At 35.4% G+C, this 23,582-nt stretch overlaps 1 protein-coding gene across 1 annotated transcript; it reads left to right on the top strand.

Annotated features, from left to right (window-relative positions):
• The first annotated feature begins 42 nt into the window (after window positions 1-42).
• On the top strand, window positions 43-22,089 carry cacng6b (calcium channel, voltage-dependent, gamma subunit 6b). Its single transcript, XM_048151810.1, has 5 exons — window positions 43-2,216; window positions 8,857-9,625; window positions 13,898-13,972; window positions 15,183-15,320; window positions 19,812-22,089. Exons 2-5 carry the CDS (start codon window positions 9,283-9,285, stop codon window positions 20,033-20,035), a joined length of 780 nt encoding a protein of 259 aa, XP_048007767.1. The 5' UTR covers window positions 43-2,216; window positions 8,857-9,282; the 3' UTR covers window positions 20,036-22,089.
• Window positions 22,090-23,582: the final 1,493 nt, after the last annotated feature.

Below are 23,582 nucleotides of genomic sequence, written 5' to 3'. Positions count from 1 at the left end.
TTTTAGACTTTTGGGGGGGGGGGGGGGGGGGGGGGGGGGTGTTGTATGTTTGTTTTTGTTTTTTTCCTCAAATAAAAAAAAAAACAGGAAAAAATATCAATGAAATATGTTGATTACAGATACTCATGTGCGTCTTTGAGTTGATTGGAAATGATCAAATGCAGAGAATTAGAGATTATGAGGAGCAGAATGTGCTTCACAAATCCAGGAGTATGAAACTGAATAAAATGCTCTGCGAATACTGGGAAAAAAGTTCTTTATTGGGTGGTTAATTTTAATAGAATATAATAAACTGCTTTTAGCTGCTTGGCAAGGGTGAATATAATTTTTATTATGTAGAAAACAAATTGCATAACTAGTTAATACATGGTCTCCTGGTCTCAGTCGCCAGTGGTACAACTGTGGACCACCTGATGCATGTTGTGAAAAAAAAATTCTGAAAATATATTCCAAACCTATTGACCAATACTTTTCAGGGAGCCAGGAAAAATTTGTTCACAAGCTCAACAGTAAGGATTTTTTTTTTTTTTTTTTTTTTTTATATAAAATCTTTGGTTCAGTCAGCCCAGTACTTCTGTTTACCATTTATGTGCTCTCCCACAGAAGAATTAACCATTTTTATGTATTTACTATAAGTTATTTTTGTTTATACAACTTTTTATTTTACACTTTTAACAAAACATTTACACCTGAAAATTAATCACCTGCAATGTCAATAAATTAAACACTTTTGCAGGAAAACAATGGCATATGGTACGAAACAAAGTTTTAGTTTTTGCACCTCTTCTATGTTAGCCAGCTGGATAACATTATCATGGTAACAAATCAGCAGTTTGCAACAATGTTGAATGTAGTGTTGGGGTAACGCATTACAAGTAACACGAGTTATGTAATCGGATTACTTTTTTCAAGTAACTAGTAAAGTAACGCATTACTTTTAAATTTACAACAAAATATCTGCGTTACTTTGTTTTCCCCAATTTACTGACACCTTTGCTGTCCCCATGTTGAGAGAAATCAGGAGTAAGTGAAGAGGCGTTGTGTGCGCTGTGTAAACATTGTGGTTATTCTAGACTACTAGTAGACTAAATGTGAGCATAAATTTACTCATTTACTTATTCTACTTACCCTATTCTTCTGTATTCCAGAATGGCAGCACAGCTGAAAGGCTTGTTTGTTTGAACTGCGCCCTCTACTGTACAGGCGTGAATTTGCATCTCCTTCAGCCTGAGGCTTATTCATTTCACTTTTGGTGTGGAAGGGCCTTTAAATTTGCCAAAAATAAAACTTTTTTTGTTGTTATAAAAATAAACAAACAAATAGCCCAGCCCAGATGCATTACTTTCAATAAACTGTGTAACGCAATTAGTTACTTTTAAAACTAATGCATTACAATATTGCGTTACTCCCTAAAAAAGTAACTTTCCCCAACACTGGTTGAATGTGACGTTAATGGGACCAAGTTTTAGCAAGTAAATAATATACTCAAGTGTAGTTTTATATTCTGCTTTGTTCAGTGAAATAGTTCTCATTCCTTTGGAGAGATCATACCATTTATGGAACAGCTTTGGCTTTATATGAATAAACTACTACTAATGGATGGATAGACACATGTTCTGTTGGCTTATTAGTGACCATCTTTATGGCTTCATTATTTATGATTTTCACCTATGCCCCAGTATTATGTGTTATAGCCAGCTCTCTAACCATCTTCATTTTCACCCTTTTTCTTTCTCGCACATCTTCTTTGATTTAATGCCATTATAACTTTCTAAGCTGCCCTATCAGCCTTATAAACAGTCCTCTCTCTCTTTTCTGTCTTTGCAACTGTAACTCCCACGCTCTTAATGTCATTAACAGGTGCTTGTCCAAAATAGACCCCTTGCCTATACGCGCACACGCAAACATCCATGGATCAGCTGACATACACCCGACTTTATTTCTCGCACACATGCAAAACTCACACTGACATACACTAAAAAAATTCAAAATCTATCCATGCATAGAAAACTACTCTAGCTTGGACCATCTACTCATGCTTAAGCTTTCATACATTAAAAGTATCTTCAACTTGATTGCATGAGCCCCAGTCCCACTTTTCTCCACCCTCTCTTTCTCTTTTTTTTCTCTCTTGCTCTCTTTGCGTCCCTCCTTCTCCTACTCTCTCAGTTGAGTTTCATGTATCTAGTCATCAGATCTGCACTCACACAGAACAGGTCAGGATTTGATTGCTCTCACTGTTGCTAAAGCTTGATGGCTTTTCAATGCACTTACTGCACACATGCATACTGTCGTAGTTTAATAAAAATCTGTGACACAAGCCTTAAATTTAGAAGTTTTATGTTGTGCAGCTTATAAAATGATTTTATTATGCTCTCAGGAAGAGTGATTGCGCATTTGATAACTTCGCAACTTTTATTTATTTTTGTCTAAAAATCAGAATCTAAAATGCATGGATGTAATGTATTCTTTCTGAACTGCTACACGTGTAAATGATTTTGTATATTAACCAGAATTTTAAAAATTAATTAAAATTGAGCATTTTATTGCATCACATAATCACATCAGTGTTAAATATGTAACTTGATGTGTCAGAAGTTATGTTTGCATATGTCTAACTGTCTGATACACTATAAACATTTAGGCAGTTCCATTGGTCTGGATGTAATTTTTTGTGATGAGAGATGTTTATACATGGCTTCTGGAGTATATATATTGTAGATCTAGTGTGCGAGTTTTGGGGCTGAAGCCCTGTTACTTTAAAATGACATTTGGTTTCTTTTATTCTGTCTGACAAAATTGTCTCTTATCTGAGATGTGAGCCCCTTAGGAATGGGTGTAGACTTTTTCCTTCTGAGGCAACAGCTAGCAAAGTATAGTATACATATTATATTAGCGTAACTGTTTTGAAGAAAGTTTTGACAGAGTTGGGGTAATTTAAAGTGCTGCGACGGAGGTAGAGATGATCTTGGTGGGTTAATTATAGCCTGTGTTACATTTCCAGGTCATGTTTAGTGTTTTGACAGTTATATCTCAAATGACTGTAACTTACAAAACATAAAATGGCCCCCAAAACTTTTACTGAATAACTAGTTTCATGTCTATGTGTGTAGTCACACTGCAGATTTCTTATTCTGGATTTTTATCTTGTTTTCCAGTGAAATAACAGGCTTGTTTTCTGATATAAATTGACTTAAAGCTGAATAAATGGAACTAAGATGCTTTTTCTCACCTCATTTGCAATTTCATGTTTTACATGTATTGTATTGTATTAAATGTAAGATTTTATTATGTTTTTGAAAGAATTCTTTTATACTCAGCAAAGCTACATTTATTTGATCAAAGCAGTAAAAACTGTAAAATATTTTAAAATATCATTTCTATTTTGATGTGACACTGTCTTCAGTGATCCTTCAGAAATCATTCATGCTGTTTTGGTGCTAAAGAAACCTTTCTTATTATCAGTGTTGAAAATAGTTGTGCTGCCTAATATTTTTGTTTTATTATTATTGTGGAAAGTGTTTCTTTTCTGGAGTTATAGATGAATAGAAAGTTTACATAATTTATGTGAAAAAGACATTTTACATTTTGTAACAAAGTAAAATACTTTAGAGTTACTTTTGATAAGTACTTTTTGTAAAACTATCATTGTCTTTAAAAAAAAAAAACAGTAGTGTATACTTAAACTATTTGCCTATGGGCTAATAAAAATAAAATTAGTTCAATATTCTCTGTAATTTTGCATAAGTAAAGTTATCTTGTATACCTATTTTAACATATTATTATTATTATTATTATTATTATTATTATTAAAGTTGTTTATTTTTGCTGTGCTGCTAAAAATGCTAATTTTGGTTAATAAAGACTATTGCCTGGTTTCACCAGTCAGGGCTTAGATTAAGCCAATACTAGGCCTTAGTTCAATTAGGACATTTAAATAGCTTTTATAAATGTGCCTTGGAAAAAAAAAACATTACTGGTGTGCATCTTGAGACAAAACAATGTCACTGACATATTTTAAGATATGCCAGTACAAGTTACTTTCAGTTAAAACAGCTCAAAAACGCATTTTAGTGTGGGCTGGGTATATTTTTAATAAGATATTCTAAAGCTTTGAAAGTTAAAAAAAAGTTTAAATATCATTTGTTTGTACTATATATTACAATACATATATGTTTGGAGATTTATTGTAATGGCTATTTCAAACGTGTCTGCCGTTTGAAGCATGGGGCACATGCTTGTTTCTTGCCTTGTTGTGTTCTTATTGCTCCTCTGTGGGTGATTGGCTTCAGTGAGCCTTGTCCTGTAGTACTCCCTCTGTCTACAGGGACAGTGATAACGACTTTAGACCCTCTGTTGGTTTGCCTGTCACACATGAATTAACACCTACTGCTTCACCTGGCTCTTTTCGCCTTCATTCTCAATCAACCTTGAGTCTGTGCAGTCCACATTGAACTCTTCCCGCTCTCGCGTCTTTTTTTAGCAGAACGCCGAACACCTTGAAACTCTCTGTTCATAGATCTAATAGTTCTCTGTACACGTAATGCTCGGGTATTTATGAGGCCTTAAAATGGCACAGATCAAACAGGCTGGGCTAAAGTGGGCCGGGTTATGCGGGTATGTGTTGTTATCTTGGAGTCGCATCTGGCATAGCTAATTCTTAGACAATGTGACCTAATCATGACCCATACTAACCCTCTCTGAAAGCAAGCTGCCTGGGTGCTTATTGAACAGAGGACAAAGGTACAATGTTGTTTTCCATGTGTTAGGCAGTTCGTTGTCTACTAACTCTACTAACTTTAACAGCAAAGAAATAGGTTCAGAATTAAAAGTGTATTGTTGAATGAATATTATAGTATATGCTGCAGAATGTCTTGTTGTCTGGTAAAAATATCAGTGGGGGAAAAAAAAAAACTTAACCCCAGTAAAAAAAAAAAAAAAAAAAAAAAAAAAAAAACTATACCAAAATATATTTAAAATACTTTTATTTCATACTAAGTATACTTCAAATCTATTAACATATTTATTGACACATCACTTAAAGGATTAGTTCACTTTCAAATTAAAATTTCCTGATAATTTACTCACCCCCATGTCATCCAAGATGTTCATGTCTTTCTTTCTTCAGTTGAAAAGAAATTAAGGTTTTTGATGAAAACATTCCAGGATTTTTCTCCATATAGTGGACTTCAATGGAGCCCAAACGGTTGAAGGTCAAAATTACAGTTTTATTGCAGCTTCAAAACGTTCTACACGATCCCAGATGAGGAATAAGGGGCTTATCTAGAGAAACCATTGGCCATTTTCTAAAAAAAAAATAAATATATATACATATATATATATATAAGTTTTAACAATAAATGCTCATCTTGAACTAGCTCTCTTCTTCTTCTTCTTCTTCTTCTCTATTAGAATTCCAGCAATGTAGACTGCTAAGTGTAATACTGCCCTCCACAGGTCAAAGTTTGAACTAATTGATATATACTTGCACTAGCATATTGTATATGACAATTTAGTTCAAACTTTGACCTGTGGAGGGCAGTAATACACTTAGCAGCGTCTACACTGCTGGAATTCAAATAGAGAAGAAGAAGAGAGCTAGTTCAAAGGTGCCATAGAACGTCTTTTTAAAAGATGTAATATAAGTCTAAGGTGTCCCTTGAATGTGTCTCTGAAGTTTCAGCTCAAAATACCCCATAGATTTTTTTTTATTCATTTTTTTAACTGCCTATTTTGGGGCATCATTAACTATGCACCGTTTCAGGCTGCGGCCCCTTTAAATTCTCGTACTCTCTCTGCCCCCAGAGCTCGCGACTGCCTTAAACAGCATAAACAAGGTTCACACAGCTAATATAACCCTCAAATGGATCTTTACAAAGTGTTCCTCATGCAGCATGTCTAATCGTGTAAGTATGGTATTTATTTGGATGTTTACATTTGATTCTGAATGAGTTTGATAGTGCTCCGTGGCTAAAGCTAACATTACACACCGTTGGAGAGATTTATAAAGAATGAAGTTGTGTTTATGAGTTATACAGACTGCAAGTGTTTAAAAAATGAAAATAACAATAGTCTTGTCTCCGTGAATACAGTAGAAATTATGGTAACTTTAACCACATTTAACAGTACATTAGCAACATGCTAACGAAACATTTAGAAAGACAATTTACAAATATCACTAAAAATATCATGATATCATGGATCATGTCAGTTATTATTGCTCCATCTGCCATTTTTCGCTATTGTCCTTGCTTGCTTACCTAGTCTGATGATTCAGCTGTGCACAGATCCAGACGTTAATACTGGCTTGTCTGATGCCTTGAACATGAGCTGGCATATGCAAATATTGGGGTCATACATATTAATGATCCTGACTGTTACGTAACAGTCGGTGTTATGTTGAGATTCGCCTGTTCTTCGGAGGTCTTTTAAACAAATGATATTTACACAAGGAGGAAACAATGGAGTTTGAGACTCACTGTATGTCATTTCCATGTACTGAACTCTTGTTATTTAACTATGCCAAGGTAAATTCAATTTTTAATTCTAGGGCACCTTTCAAGATGAGCATTTATGGTTAAAACGTATACAATTTTTAAACTTTTTTTTTTAGAAAATGAGTGATGGTTTCTCTAGATAAGACCCTTATTTCTCGTCTGGGATCACTGAAAACTGTAATTTTGACCTTCAACCGTTTGGGCTCTATTGAAGTCCACTATATGGAGAAAAATCCTTGAATGTTTTCATCAAAAACCTTAATTTCTTTTCGACTGAAGAAAGAAAGACATGAACATCTTGGATGACATGGGGGTGAGTAAATTATCAGGAAATTTTCATTTGAAAGTGAACTAATCCTTTAAGACTTACTGATATGAAATTATAATTAAACTTTATTTGGAGTATTTCTTTATTGCACAATGCACAACATTTCTTAATATTATGCCTAAAAAGTGTTTTAATATCACTAATAATAATGATTGTATGATCTTTGTATAATATCAATCTTTAAATGCCAGATATTTAAGGTATTCCTAAAGTGTACTTGCAATAGTTCCACTTTAGCACAATCAAATATACTTCAGTATATCTTTAGTTTGACCTCAGCACTACTTCCATACAATTAAAGTGCATTAAGTACAAAATTAGTTCTTCCAATTTAGTATACCAGTTTAGTATACCAAAAGTACAATTGCAGGGTATTTTTATTTAGCACGTATATATGTAATTGTATTTTAGAACACTTAGTACAAAAACATGTATTTCAAATACATTTTATTATATTTTTTTCACTAGGGAATTTAAGATATTGTCTTGTTAAATTGCTTTTAAATAATAATTTTAACTGTAATTTAATTAGATTTTCCTGTTTCACTTTATTTTAAGATGTCCGTGTTACAGTGTAATTATATATTTAATTACTGAGTAATAACAATTAACTACTTGTACTTACTATACACTCTAAAAAATGCTGGGTTAAAAACAACCCAAGTTGGGTTGAAAATGGACAAACCCAGCGATTGGGTTGTTTTAACCCAGCGGTTGGGTTAAATGTTTGCCCAACCTGCTGGGTAGTTTTATTTATACCAACTATTGTTTAAAAATAGCTATATGGCTAGCTTAAAATGAACCCAAAATAGTTGGGAAATTAAAAACCAGATGCAATTAGAGGCAACAATAATAGACAAAAGGTGAATGTTTATTAATAAGCTTTAATATTTTATTAATATAAATTGAATAGTTTAATAGTTTATTAATATAAATTTGTTAATAAGCAATTTAATAAATGTTTATTGTTTAATAATTATTCATTGAACATTAATAAATGTTCATATCCAACATACTTTGGGTTAATTTTAATTAAGCAATACAGTAATTTTTAAACAATAGTTGAGTTAAATAAAACTACCCAGCAGGTTGGGCAAACATTTAACCCTACCGCTGGGTTAAAACAACCCAATTGCTGGGTTTGTCCATTTTCAACCCAACTTGGGTTGTTTTTAATCCAGCATTTTTTAGAGTGTAGGGTTAGGGTTTGGTTTAGGCTTAGTTACATGTAATTATGCATAATTTATAGTTAATACTACAGTAACTAATATGTGTAACAAATAAAGTGTTACCGATTTTCTTAATTGAATTCTAATTTTACTTCTAAATTCGAAAGTTATAATAAGGTTGATTTTGTTAATATTAGTTAATGTGTGATGACTGAACATAAATAAAATATTTTTGAATTATTATTAAATTAATTCTTGCAGCAGCACTTTACAATAAGGTCCCATTAGTTAACTTTAGTTAATGCATTAACTAAAAACTAACATTAACTAACAATGAGCAATACATTTGCAATACAGTATTTATTGATCTTTGTTAATGTTGGTTAATATGCAAATGATTTTTGTTAGTTAATGTTAGCTGAAGATACAGCTTCTTATTTAAATAATGTATTAGCAAATGTTGAAATGGTTAATGCTTTAAAGTATTTTTCATTGTTGAAAGTTCATGATTACTAATGTGTTTAACTAATGTTAATAAATGGAACTGCGGTTAATATTGGCTGTTGTTGTAAATTCATGATACCTAATGCATTTACTAATGCTGTAGTGTTAGAATGAAATTGGTAAAACATTAGAATGAAGTTAGAATTACAATTATTAATTAGAAGTAGTAAGCTAGAGTATCTTGAATAAAGTTTTTCTAGCCCATTGGCAAGTTATTTAAAAAAAAAAAGTGCAATGTTTAGTGACTAAAGGGAAAAAAAGATTGTAGATCATATGATAAATGTATTCTTCAGTCTTTCTGATACTCTCTATGTACTATGTCTTTTGATTACTATTATTTCTTCTTTTTTTTCTGCAGGTTCTTAAAAAGAGGAATGCATCATCTTTTCACAACTCTATAAGGCCTCAATCCAATGTCTCTCATCAAGTCGTTCTTTTCATCTACCCATTATTCCCGTCTAGTTTGTTATCAAACCTTCTCGCGTTTGTAGGCGTCAGTTAATTCCCACTCTACGTTCTTCAGAAATGACCCCCTGTCACTTGAATTTCTTGCACGCCGGATTCTTTTTAAATCACAGAACATTGTAATTCGCTATCATTTCCTGTTCCTTTTTGAGCTTTCTATTAATATACTTCTCTGCATTCTCGTTAGCTGTCGGTCCAGCTAACTCCAGACTAATCTCTCTAGTCTCCTGTTTTTTTACTTTAGTTATTTCTGTTTGTCCCCTTTCTTGACTTTGCCTCTGGGAGTTTTCCTCTCTCATCTCAAAGCTTTGTGTCCGGCATGTGGTCCAACTTTTTTTTGCCACAAGATGAGGATGGGAGAGTAGGTGGACCTGGCAGTAAGAGCGGGCGTGCAGGTAAACGGCCAAGGCCCCCTCGAATGAGTGACAGCCAGGAGGGCAAAATCAAGCTGGCATTTTTCATCGCCCTCATAGGCGTGACTCTGACGGTACTTGGCATGGGCACCGAGTTCTGGGTGGAGGTATCCCAGCCAAAACACTTCAGGAACAACCAGACGTGTGAGATGGCACATTACGGCCTTTGGAAATCATGCATTCGCACGCTATGGGTGTCAGATATTGACCCGGAGAGAGAGAGCTGTGGACCTGCAGAACTGCCTGGAGGTGAGAGCACTTGTTCTTCTCTATCTCACATACTCACTCACTCAATACATGGACCCTAATAAACCGACTGTTGAAATCAGACTAGTAGCAAAAAAGGTCACATGTAACTAGTGTTGTCAAAAATATTGATATTTCGATATGCATCAATACTGAAATATCTGAAATGGTTCCAATATCTCTTTTCTGCAGTATCAATACACCAATACTCGCTCTCTCTTCTCTTAGACAGTGAATTGACACACTTCTCTCACTCATTTCATTTGCTCTGGTTGAATAGTGCTCGTATTGTGCATGATTTTATTCATTCCTGCAGTTTTTGCGCTCACAACAAAAGCACGTGCGTCACTGATCTATCTAAGTGGCACCGCCTTTCAAACAGCTCACGAGTACCAAATTAAGTTATTTTTCATGGCTTATTATTTATCATGTGCTTAAACACAAAATTATGTCAGAATGCCCTTCTTGGTGAGTATTCAGGTAAACAGTCAGTTTTGGAACGTAAATAGTTGAGAAAGAAAGGGCACGTGTAACAGTATATTGGATCCGTGCATAAGCTCTTAAAGTGACAGCAGTCTAATAAATCTGTTGCTGTCTGTAATGTAAATTAAAACAAGAGAAAATCTCTCACTGCTCTTGACTGAATAACTTTTGTACATTTAATTGGAAGTCAATCTGTGTTTAATTTTTACAATGAAGACTATCCAGTGTTATTTTACACTTGATTACATTATTTAATTTCTGTAGTATTAGCAGTACCTGAATACTACTGTTAGACCCACCTGAAAAACTTAAAGCCATGTTTATTCTATTCTATTCTATTCTATTCTATTCTATTCTATTCTATTCTATTCTATTCTTTATTTTTATATTTATTTGTGCTCATTTGCAATTTGCTTATTTCTTATTTTATCAGTGACTGTTTACTTTTTCTAGTAATGATACAAATAAAGCCTTGCTGTGCTGTGTGTATTGCAACAAAAATACATGATAATAAAAAGATCTGTATGGCAGTATATATGACAGTTTTCTCTGTGGTATCGAAAATGGTATTGAATATCGATATTTTTCAAGGTATCGTTTCAAAGTTAGAAATTCCAGTATCGTGACAACACTAACATTTAACCACGTCAATCAGAATGAACTGGCCAAATCCGATTAAAATTTCATTCGAATTGTAAGGGGTGGTTCAAACATTATCTAATACGATCAAAAAGATTGTATTGAAACCCAAAACCGGAAATTACTGCGCATGTGCAATGATGTAGAAATGGCGTACTGATGTATGACTTGTGAAAAGAGCTGTTGTTGAATGAAGTGTCATAAATGGCTGTCGTTTCATTCTAAACTTCTCCTTCCACTCATCGTCTTTGTTTTGATCTTTCAATTTCAATTTGAAGCTTGTGACAAACGCGCACATCAACCCGATTACTTTATTTAGCGTTCACATAAACACTATTTGGATTCATCGTAGCTGTCTATATTCAAAACAGCATACTACCATGGTACTTCTCTCACTGGCTCTGCAGTATATGGTAGTATATAGTATGTAGATTTTCTGCTGCATACTGTATCCCACAATGCAATGTGCTCGAATATTAACATATATGCTGTGAATTTTAACATCTGTTTCTTAAATTGACTCACTATTTAAATATTTTTTTAATATTCTTTTACAAAAATTTTTTTTTTGGACAATATAATTGTTGTAAAAAATAGTATTTAAAATGGAAAACAACAATTTTTTTTTTTTTATTTCCAAGATATGATAATTGGACACTTATTTCATGAGTCACCATAAAGTCAAAATGGACAATTCTTATTTTTTATGGAATATCGCATTTATTATAAATGATTCATCTGTTAATTCATGTGCCCTCCTCGTAATCTTTAATTAAAATAACTTCCCCTCCCGCTTGCAGCAAAATCTCTTCTCTGATGATGTGTTTACTGGCGTGAGGGCGGGACAACCTGTCACTCACATGACATCACAGCAATAGCAAACCACAACCAACCAATCAATTCCTGATGAACAAAATCAAGTTCCGTTTCTTGCTCAAGAAGCCATTTCACTCAGATACAAGTCACAATAGGGAAAAAAAGATAATGGCAACTTCCATTTCATGCCATCATTAAACATGCAGCATGATGAGATTGTGGACAATAATGTAGCCTAATGCTGTTTAATACATTTCTTGTTGCATAATGCATTCTGTTTCACATACTATTTTTAAAAAGTTACAGTGTAAAATTCAATAGGCACTAGGCAGTATGATAATATTCCATTCGTCACCATACACACCCTACCAATCCAGTGTTTGCTTTGCTCCTGGGGAAGCTGGAGGCTGACATCATGAGATAAAAATACAAATTAATAAGGAACTATAAAGAAATGATTAGATTTACTAAATTAATAAACTAAATCTGACATGTTGTTGTTGTTACACTTAGAGTTTTAGAGTTTTAATAATATAGTGTATTGTTTGAACACATTATACGGCGTACTTATATGTATGTATCTGGGTCAGCAGGAGGAACAGATCATGCATAATTATTTTTAAAGACAAAGCAGCATTCAGCTCACATACAGCCAAACAGTGATATTATTAATGACAGTTGACTTTCTGTGATGCCGTAAGAGTGGCTTAGTTTACCTAGTTCTGGTTCGTGATATTCATCTAACCTCTCAAATAACAACACGCATAAACAGAGAGCCAGGGAGTTTCATTTGCCTCAGTTTGTAAGACCCAGAGGACTGTGATGATGTCTCTTGTAACAGTGCCATTGGTCCGACTGCCAGCTCTGTTAAGGAACAGTTCCACTCTCTACTTGAACCTGTCATAACAGATCATAACACGACACCCCTTTAGCTGAGAATGCAGAGCAGCAACTTTTTGGGCTATTTTTCCTGGCAAAGTTAGAAGGATTTGGCAAATTCAGAGAAAAGGCAACTAGATTGGTTTCTGCGTCGGACATTTAAATGGTGATAACGAAAAATTCTCAGTAGTTTGATGTTTGAACGTTATAAAGAGATGACCTGCTTTCATTCTCGGTTATGACTTCCATGATGCATTTTTAAGAGATCTGTTCAATATTACATTACCAGCTCTATGCTAATCATATCTAGTGCAGCTCTCAGCAGTGACCTTACTTGACTGTGTACATGTCGTGTATGTGTGCCTCTATTTAAATAAGGCTGTCAAATTAATCAGTATTTATATATATAAGATCTTTAAATTATATTTTATCTAATTATAAAACAAAATTATTAACAAAAGCCCACATTTAATCATGCCTTGACCCATACGTAAATAATAGCGCTCACGTAAAAAGGAATCTTCATAACCTTTTTTTCAAAACTTTTTTGACAGTGTCTTGAAACGTGACATTTATGGTGAGATACGCAAGAAAGAACAGCAAGAAACATCAATATGGCCAAAAACATCAGTCTGACTTATGTGTACTTAAAAAATACCATAGACGGAGAATGCGAGAATGTGTTCTGTGAACTGACCCTGAATCAACCTCGAACAAATTGACAAAAAATGGATTTCTGTGGACTGTAGGTCAGTAATAGGTTTATGTTCACTGATGTGAAAATAAAAAAAAACAATATATTGACTTCTAAAGACACTTTATGTATGTCTAGTTAAAGCTTACAAATATATGTATATATATATGTGGATATTTTCCTTATTTTGGTATATCATCTAATTAGATTTTTGTTTTAAATCTAATATTAGCTGTAATTTGACTATAAAAATTTGGAGTGAGCACTGATTTTTTCCAGTTAGGATAAGTTCTGGAAAAATGACACGTGTGATGGGTCACAGTTATAGCTGAAAGGTCAGTCGTATGGATAAACTGCAATCTTACTGCTGCCTTGCAAGTCTAAATATAGAGGACATGAGTGAAAAATCTGGAAATATAAGAAGACTACAGCTGCAGAGGACAAGAGAGAGAGAGTGAATGTGGATTTTATTTTGTATACATTAACCTGAGCCCTCTTCCTTGTTCTGCCCTTCATCTTCTCTTTCCATCTGCCTCGCTCTCATTCCCTCCCTCTCCATCTGCCTCGCTCTCTCCGTCTCTCTTGTTCTTTCAGTGCCATATGTGAGAGGGCTGCTCTGTGTCCTCGACACATTAATACACAATGACCCTCACAGGGCTTACAGCAGAGAGCTCAAGTGCTTTTTTCTGTTTCTCTGACTGATTTTTATTCTTCACCTTCTCTGCCTTATTTTCCTCTCTCACTGTCTTATGTTTCACCCTCAGAATCAAACTGCACATTCTTTAAATTCTACACTTCTGGAGAGAATGCTGTCATATTTAAGAAAACAACACAAAAAAGTAAGTTCTTCCTGTATACTCTTCCCTCTTTCTCTCTGCCTTCTATGTGTGATCCTCATTTTTGCTCTCTCGTCTATTCATTCTCTCTCCTTCCACACTGTTTCTCTCATTGAAAATCAGTCATGTGTTTCTGTCTCCTCCCCCTGCTCCATGTCTCTCCATCTCTCCACCTCCCATACATGCACAAGAATTTACCATTCTTGAGCTCCTTTCTTGCTCAATTCTTATTTCAGTTTACGTTATTCCTGAATGCCCCAACAAAATACACTATATGCCCAAAAATATCTCTTTTAACAGGTTTGTCAATGGCAATTAAAGTTATAGTTCATCAAAAAATGAAACTTCTGTCATAATTTACTCACCACCATGTTGTTCCAAACCTGTATAACCTTTTTTTTTTTTTTTTCTGTGGAACACAAAAGGAGACATTTTGAAGAATGTACTGGTCACATTTTCCATGCAATTACAATCAAAAAAGAATGCAAAAGCACATAAGTTATGTTTCCTGTCCTGAATTCATTCAAACAATAATTTTGTGTGAGAAACAGACTGAAATTGAAGTTATTATTCACTGAAAATCTCCCACCAGTGAACCGTTTACTGTTAGTAAGTTAAACTCAAGATCCTGATCAGTTTGATTCATGACTAAAGCATTCAGACTGTTTTCTTAACTGGCTCAACTGATTCATTTCCAATCAGGATTTCCAGTGAATAATGGCTTAAATTTGGGTCTGTTGCTCATTTAAAGTTTTTGTATGACTTCAAATGGCTTGGAATATAGCATAAGTTTTATACCAGTTGAGCTAATAGTGTTCCTGTATCTTAACTGGTAGAGCATGACACTAACAATATAAGAAATGATTTACTGAATCCAGCCTGCTAAAAGTTTTGATTGAACCTCATTGAACACCTTTGGGATGAACTGGAATGCCGAACATGTGCCAGATCCCATCGGCCAAAATCAGTCCCTGACCTCACTAATGCTCTTCTGTCTGAATGGGAGCAAATCCCTTCAGCCATGTTCCAGCATCCAGTGGAAAGCCTTCCCAGAAGAGTGCAAGCTCTTAGGGAGGGCCATTAATGCCAGTGGTTTTGAAATTAAATGCCCCAGGGTTTGGTTGTCCACATACTTTTGCCTATATTGTAAAGTGATGCAGACTTTTAGTATTAAAACCAGTATAACTCAGTGCTTGCTTTGTTTCTCTCTTAGGTTTGCATATAACAGGTGCTATGTTGGCTTTGTTCAGTTTGTTTCTGATGGTCATGGGCTCTCTGTGTATCACTATGTCTCTCAGTAAGAGTGTGCCCTTCTTCCTCAAGCCTGCTACCATCTGCTTCGTCTTCTCAGGTACTTTTCAAACACCTCATAACTGCATCCAGTGACTTTAAATCACATTAGCACCATTGATCTGCAGTAAAACTGAAGTAGTTATGGAGGAGGCTACATTTAATTGAGGCGTCCTATGAGTCAATGTTCTACACTAGGATTGGCAATTGTCAAGTGCACTATGTTCCATTGCTGAGATTCTGAGCTCAAACCTCAACCATCTCAATGTCAGGCATCTCAAGAAATACAGCTGGCCATATTTCAGTGTCACTTCACAAGTCAGGTGTAACCACTGATATTTAAAGGGTTAGTTCACCCAAAAATTAAATTCTGTCATTAATTACTCACCCTCATGTCGTTCCACACCCGTAAGACCTTCGTTCATCTTTGGAACACAAATTAAGATGTCACTGAACCTCTCAAGATCAAGAAAGGTACTAAAGACGTATTTAAAACAGTTTATGTGAGTAAAGTGGTTCTACCTTAATATTATAAAGCGACGAGAATACTTTTTGTGCACCGTAAACAGTAAACCCCACCAACTTTGATTTGATTGGCCATCTAGTGATGGGCGATTTCAAAACAGAAAGCTTTGAAGCTTTACGAATCTTTTGTTTCGAATCAGTGGAATTTGACTCAGAAAAATTTTTGAATCAGTGGATCGCGTAAACGAATCCTTGTTTACTGAAATCATGTGACTTTAGCGCTCCGAACAACTGATTTGAAACTGATTCACTAGATGGCCAATCAAATCAAAGTAGGTGGGGTTTACTGTTCACAGAAGCAGGGCGTGAATTCCTGTGCGAAACATTAGTTTAATGTTGAGATAGTCAGGGAGGATGTAAATGGAAACAACGTGACTTTTTTCTCAAATATGGACGTTTTGATTTGAAAGTTTGTGATTCATGTAATTCCTAACAGAGTGTGACAAGACCAAAAGTTTTATGTTTTCGACATAATACACCCTTTACTCACCCTCAAGCCATCCAGGGTGTATATGACTATCTTCTTTCAGATGAACACAATCGGAGATGCATTTAAAAATATCCTTAGTCCTCCGAGGTTTATAATGGTAGTGCACATTTGTAGTGCACACAACACAGGTGTTATTACTCCCCTCATTGAAGTCGCTACCTGATTGCCTAATCTTAACCCCACCCCTAATCCTAACCCCTCCCCCACACCTACTCCTAAACCTACCAATACTAGGGGGGTAATAATCTGGCAGGGGTTCGAAATTTAGCACAACAAGGGGCCCGCGTTTAAAAAAAAAAAAAAAATTTGCATCCATCCATAATCAAAGTAATCCATACGGCTCCAGTGGGTTAATAAAGGCCTTTTGAAGTGAAGTGATGGGTTTTTGTAAGAAAAATATCCATATTTAAAACAAAAATAAAAATAAATTCAAATAACTAGCTTCCGGCGGACGGCCGCATACGCATTAGGGGTGGGACAAAATATTGATATGGCGATATATCGTCGTCCTTCTCTGTGCGATACAAATCGTATCGCTACGCCAAATATCGATATTTTAATTAATAAAATAAAGCGCTATAAATAGATTCCTCTGCTCAAAGCATTGCTACTTCAAGGCGGCGCTCAACGCTTGAATGAGGGAAACGTGAACATAAGTTAACTAGCCTAAGAAAAAAAGGTTTGTAACAGGATAGCATTCAGCAATGTGAGTAAAATAGAGGCCATGTTTAAGTTCAAAGTCTTGACGCACTTTTATACCATTGATGTGACAAACATAGACATCTTTGACATTCTTCACCGAGTGCTTGGATATACACGGGAGCATTTGAAATATTAGCGATCTGCTGATAGATGCCTGCTTTCGAACACTCCCGTGTATATCTTTGGTATCTTTGGTTTGGTGAAGAACGTCAAAGTGTCTATTTGCACCTGGTCACTTCATGCATTTTCTCTGATTGGATAGCTATCCGATCGCGAAAAGACCAGGTCTAAATGCCCTCCGGAACGCATTCAAGACGAATATAAAACTGATCGCTCAAATCACTTCAGGAGGTGGTCTGGGATGCATTCCAGTCAAAACTATCTATGCATCAGTCTAAATGCATCTGGTTGTTGAAACTACATATGTAAATTGTACTTCTCTCATAAAAAATACTAAAACTGAAACGTGTGAGAGCCAGATATGACAGCGCTACTGCATCACGCATCGCCGCAGATGAACAGCTGAGTATCTCTTCAGCAAGCTGATGTGCAAACAAGTGAAAGTAAGTCGCAGACGCGTAACGCACAATTATCTTAATTAAAAGTATTGAGACCTTACCAATGCTGTTGCCGCTATCTCCTATTGCGGTCTTTGATTTTGAAATTAGCTGATGGTCAATAAAATGCACCTTATATTTGTTGCTTTCGGTGACGTGAACTCCATTAAATCTGCATATAGCGCAGGAACCGAAGATTGGATTTATCCGTTTTGCAGATAGAAAACTTGCACTTAACCTTTTCACTGGCATTTTGGTTTCATAGTTAGACAGATATCGTGATGTATCATTATAGGATTGTCTAGCAATATATCGATTATCACAGAATCGCTGAATGTCAATATTATCGTTATTGTGAGCCATGTATCGTGATAGTATCATATCGTGAGGTACCCTGCGATTCCCACCCCTAATACGCATACTGTGTAACTTGACTTGCTCTATATGAGTAATCCTCTGACGCGATGTATAACACAGGGTGTAGGAGTATCGTAAGCTTAGACTTAAATTTCTCTTTTTAGACTTCTAATGACTGGTGTTTTGTTTTGCTCTCTCCTCTACGCCTCCGTGTTCATCATTGCGTCAATGCGTTCGGGTCAAAGGTTGCTCTTCCGCCCAAATCGACTTGCACAGTATGCGCACGGTCGTCTGCCAGAAGCTAGATATTTGAATTTATTAAGTTTTAAATATGGATATTTTTCTTACAAAAATGCATCGCTTCAAAAGGCCTTTATTAAAGGATTAGTTCACTTTCAAATAGAATTTTCCTGGTAATTACTCACCCCCATGTCATCCAAGATGTTCATGTCTTTCTTTCTTCAGTCGAAAAGAAATTCAAGTTTTTGATGAAAACATTCCAGGATTATTCTCCTTATAGTGGACTTCAATGGCCTCCAAAGCGTTGAAGGTCAAAATTACAGTTTCAGTGCAGCTTCAAATGGCTTTAAACGATACCAGACGAGGAATAAGAGTCTTATCTAGCGAAACGATCGGAATGTATATGCTTTATGTAAACAAATGATCGCCTTCCAAGTGCTTCTGCCAAAACCACACTTTCGTATTCTTCGTATTCTGTATGTCCTACGCCTTCCCTATTCTACTTACGGCAAAAATGGAACTGGCGCTGCGTTCGTTCCATAAGTTGAATAGGGAAGGCGCAGGACATACAGCATAAGCTTTTTGAAGAATACGAAAGTGCGGTTTTGGAAGAAGCACTTGGAAGGTGATCATTTGTTTATATAAAACATATACATTTACATTTTTTTCGAAAATGACCAATTGTTTCGCTAGATAAGACCCTTATTCCTCATCTGGTATCGTTTAAAGTCCTTTGAAGCGGCACTGAAACTGTAATTTTGACTTTCAACCGTTTGGAAGGCATTGAAGTCCATTATAAGGAGAATAATCCTGGAATGTTTTCATCAAAAACCTTAATTTCTTTTCGACTGAAGAAAGGACATGGACATCTTGGATGACATGGGGGTGAGTAAATTATGGGGAAAATTTTATTTGAAAGTGAACTAATCCTTTAACCCACTGGAGCTGTATGGATTACTTTGATAATGGATGGATGCGGACCCCCATTCACAACCATTATAAACCTCGGAGGACTAAGGATATTTTTTAAAAATATCTCAGATTGTGTTCGTCTGAAAGAAGATAGTCATATATCCCTAGGATGGCTTAAGGGTGAGTAAATCATGGGATAATTTTAATTTTTGGGTGAACTATCCCTTTAATCCTCATAAATGACTCCCTTACTGAACTGCAAGTCACGCTACTGTGACGTCACTTGACTTACATCAGTATATCGACTAACTAGTTGTTCCTATGACAATGTGTTATTAACCTGTTTCATATTCACAATGTTTTGTTGTAATCAATTAGTAAAAGCATTCCAAGAAAACATTTCAATATTTTAAACAAAAATGTTACTTGTTTTTAGCATGGGAGATCCATAAAGTTTTAATTTTTATTTATTTTTATCACACAAATACAATCAGGATCGCTAGAGTGAATCTAATTTACATTAAACTTTGACTAGAAAACACCCTAATTTATAAAACTTAAACTGTCATAGTCTATATATTAAAATGTCCCTTCGTCACAGCACACAGTGACACCTGTTAAGTAGTTAAACTAAAGTAGGAAGCGCTTTTGAAAAATTTTGTAATTTATCAAATACAAATATCATTTTGCTCCTAAATGTTTCTTGTTAAATCAAAATAGGTGAACTGTTCCCTTAACTGAAATGACCTTTCATCTCTACTTTTCCCAGGTATCCTGGTCCTGTTGTCCATCATTGTTTTCCACCAGTCTGTGCTGGCTTTATTGGCAAGCGATCACAGTATCCCCCTCCATCACGAGCTGTCCTGGTCAGTGGCTTGTGTTGGCTCGGCTGGGGCCATTCTCATTTTTGGAGGGCTTATGTTCCTGTTGCTTTCCCTCCCCTACAACCCCCTGGACAAATGTTTTGGTCAGCAGAGCAGTAGTGATGGTTAGCTGTCAGAAGGACTGCCAGTGAGTTAAGTAGCAGAAGATCTTTTATACTCTCATGCTGCTTGTGGAGATTAACTGATGTTATAAAGGACTCTCAAAAGCTAATGTTCATAATGTTTCGCAATAACCTGCATTAGAATTGCTTATGAATAAGATTATAGACCCTAATACACATACACTGAATTTCTATGATGGCTCTGTACATAAAATCAGTGACCAACAGATCTGTTTACTCTCTTTAAAGGCTTCATTTACATAACATGCTGAACATTATGCATTGTTCATTTATCTGCATTGCTGATTTGTATAAGAAACCTGATTTGATTATTTGGTATATATAACTGACTTCTGACTGATGGTTTCTGCAGGTTGAAAGTGTAAAACCGTTTCTTTTTAAAAAAAAAAAAAAAACAGGCCATCCTATCTGCGCTAAAGGCCTGTTCACACCAAGAATGATAACTGTAAATATAACTATAAGATTAGTATCCACGCTAATATGCATGATAACATTCTGCTTATTATATGCCTGCTGCAGTTTTGTCATCTGCTGCTTTAAATGCTTGAGATTTTTATCATTCATCAGCTGGAAATTTTTTTCTGAAAATGATTCCAACAATATCGTTCCTCTGTGCACTTCCCTATTCTCGTAGAATTAAGGCCTGTTCACATCAAGAACAATGACTATAACTATATTAGCATCCATACCAACGCATGATAATATTCTGTTTATCATAAACGTTGTGCTGCAGTTTTGTCATCTGTAGCTTTAAATGCTCGAGCTCTTTAAAGTCACCATGAAATCAAAATTAATAATTCTTTTTTACAGAATGTTGCAGTGCTTATTATAAATGATTTATCCATGCATATCATTATTAAAAAAAAAAAAAATCATATGCCCTTATGTAATCTTTAATCAAAAACGTTCACCTCCCCTCCTCTTCGAAATGACGTCTGTTCTCTTCATGACATATGTTTGAGGCTAAATATCATCCAACTGATTGCAAACTGACATTCAGATCTGCCTCTATTTAGTTAGCAACACCCAACTTCCTACAATCCGCCCTACATTTTTCTCATTCCAGAAGCCGTTTCACTCAGATATACGTCACGATAGTTGGGTGGATTCTGATTGCCTATAAATGTCTTTATCATTTATAATCTGGAAAATGATTGTTTTGAAAGTGATTCCAATGATATCCTTCCTGTGTCGTTACCGTTAAAGCTAGCTTCCCTATTGTCATAAAAATAGAACTTGAATTAGAATTAGAAATGTATTAAAACTTTATAGTTATGGTTATAGTTATCACGTTTTTTTTTGAACGGGTCTTTAGATGGCTTGTGAACCATCATAGCCATGCTGTTTACTAGCAAAACTTGGCAGGTGAGCTTTGTTGGCCAGAATGATCTTTATGGTGAAGCTGGTTGCTAGTTAAAAAGCCTAATGGGGACATCAGCACATTAGCTTTACAACATATGCTGGTGACCAGCTACAGTGATCCCAAAACACTTTTAAAAATGTGAAAGTAATTTTTAACATCTATTGTTTTATAAACCTAGCAACTTTAGTTTTTTGCGCCATCTTTCTTTAAATTAAATGCTGCTTGGTTTGATATTTTGCTATATAATGCAATGTTTATGCATTTAAATGTCCAAATACTTTTTGGGATAATTTTATACTGGCCTATTCTGCTGGGTTTTCAATTAACAAAGTAATCAGCAGATTAAATATCATAGATTTCCAGGCATAGATTTAAGTTACATTATATAAATGTAAAATGATGCTTAAAGGGTTAGTTCACCCAAAAATGAAAATTCTGTCATTTATTACTCACCGTCTTGTTGTTCTACACTCGTAAGATCTTCGTTCATCTTCTGAACTCAAATTAAGATATTTTTGATGAAATCTGAGAGGTTTCTGATCTCCCTATAATGACATAATAAATTTCAAGGCCCGGAAAGATACTAAAGACATTGTTAAAAAAGTCCATTTGACTACAGTGGTTCAACCTTAAAGGGTTAGTTCACCCAAAAATGAAAATTCTGTCATTTATTACTTACCCTCATGCCGTTTCACACCCGTAAGACCTTCGTTCATCTTCAGAACACAAATTAAGATATTTTAGTTGAAATCCGATGGCTCCGTGAGGCCTGCATAGGGAGCAATGACACTTCCTCTCTCAAGATCCATAAAGGTACTAAAAACATATTTAAATCGGATCATGTGAGTACAGTGGTTCAATATTAATGGAATCTGCTGTTCGGAGCGCCAAAGTCACGTGATTTCAGCTGTTGGCGGTTTGACACTCGATCTGAATCATGATTCGACACACTGATTCATAATGCCCCGATGCTTCATGAAGCATTGTTTTGAAATCGGCCATCACTAAATAAGTCGTTATTTTGTTTTTTTGGCGCTCCAAAAATATTCTCATCGCTTTATAATATTAATATTGAACCACTGTACTCACATGAACCGATTTAAATATGTTTTGAGTACCTTTATGGATCTTGAGAGAGGAAGTGTCCATTGCTCCCTATGAAGGCCTCATGGAGCTATCGGATTTCAACTAAAATATCTTAATTTGTGTTCTGAAGATTAACAAAGGTCTTACGGGTGTGGAACGGCATGAGGGTGAGTAATAAATGACAGAATTTTCATTTTTGGGTGAACTAACCCTTTAATGTTATGAAACGACAAGAATGTTGTTTGCGTGCAAAAACAAAATAAAAATGACTTTTTTCAACAATATCAGTCTCCTACGCTTTTCACAAAGTGCAACACTTCCAGGTTATATGCCAGAACGGCGAGTCATTTTTGGCCGGTTCCTGCGTCAGCATCACACGCGTGAACGGCGTCAGCCAATACTGAGCTGCCATTCTGATGTGAACACGGAAGCCTGCACTGTGTCAACAGCATAGGAGACATACATGGAAGAGAGGAAACTGTTGAAAAAAGTGGTTATTTTTGTTTTGTTTTTGCACACAAAAAATATTCTCGTTGCTGTTCACGCGTGTGATGCTGACGCAGGAGCCGGCCAATAATGACTCGACGTTCTGACGTATAACCTGGAAGTGCTGCACTTTGTTTACTATGTGTAAAGCGTAGGAGAATTATATTGTTAAAAAAGTAGTTATTTTTGTTTTGTTTTTGCGCACAAATAATATTCTTGTCGTTTTATAACATTAAGGTTGAACCACTGTAGTCACATGGACTTTTTTAAAGGGATAGTTCACCCAAAAATGAAAATCTGATGTTTATCTGCTTACCCCCAGTACATCCAAGATGTAGGTGAATTTGTTTCTTCAGTCGAACGCAAATTATGATTTTTAACTGCAACCGCTGCCGTCTGTCAGTCAAATAATAGGAGTGATTGGGAACTTGAACAATAAGAGTCGAAAAAACTTCCATAGACAAATCCTAATTAAACCCTGCGGCTCATGACGACACATTGATGTCCTAAGACACGAAACGATCAGTTTGTGCAAGAAACCGAACAGTATTTATATCATTTTTTACCTCTAATACACCACTATGTCCAACTCCGTTCAG

This window comes from Megalobrama amblycephala, linkage group LG13 (genome assembly GCF_018812025.1).
Source record: "Megalobrama amblycephala isolate DHTTF-2021 linkage group LG13, ASM1881202v1, whole genome shotgun sequence".
Classification (NCBI taxonomy): domain Eukaryota; kingdom Metazoa; phylum Chordata; class Actinopteri; order Cypriniformes; family Xenocyprididae; genus Megalobrama; species Megalobrama amblycephala.
The sequence above is the reverse complement of the archived record's forward strand: the minus strand, read 5'-3'. Positions and strand labels throughout refer to the sequence as shown.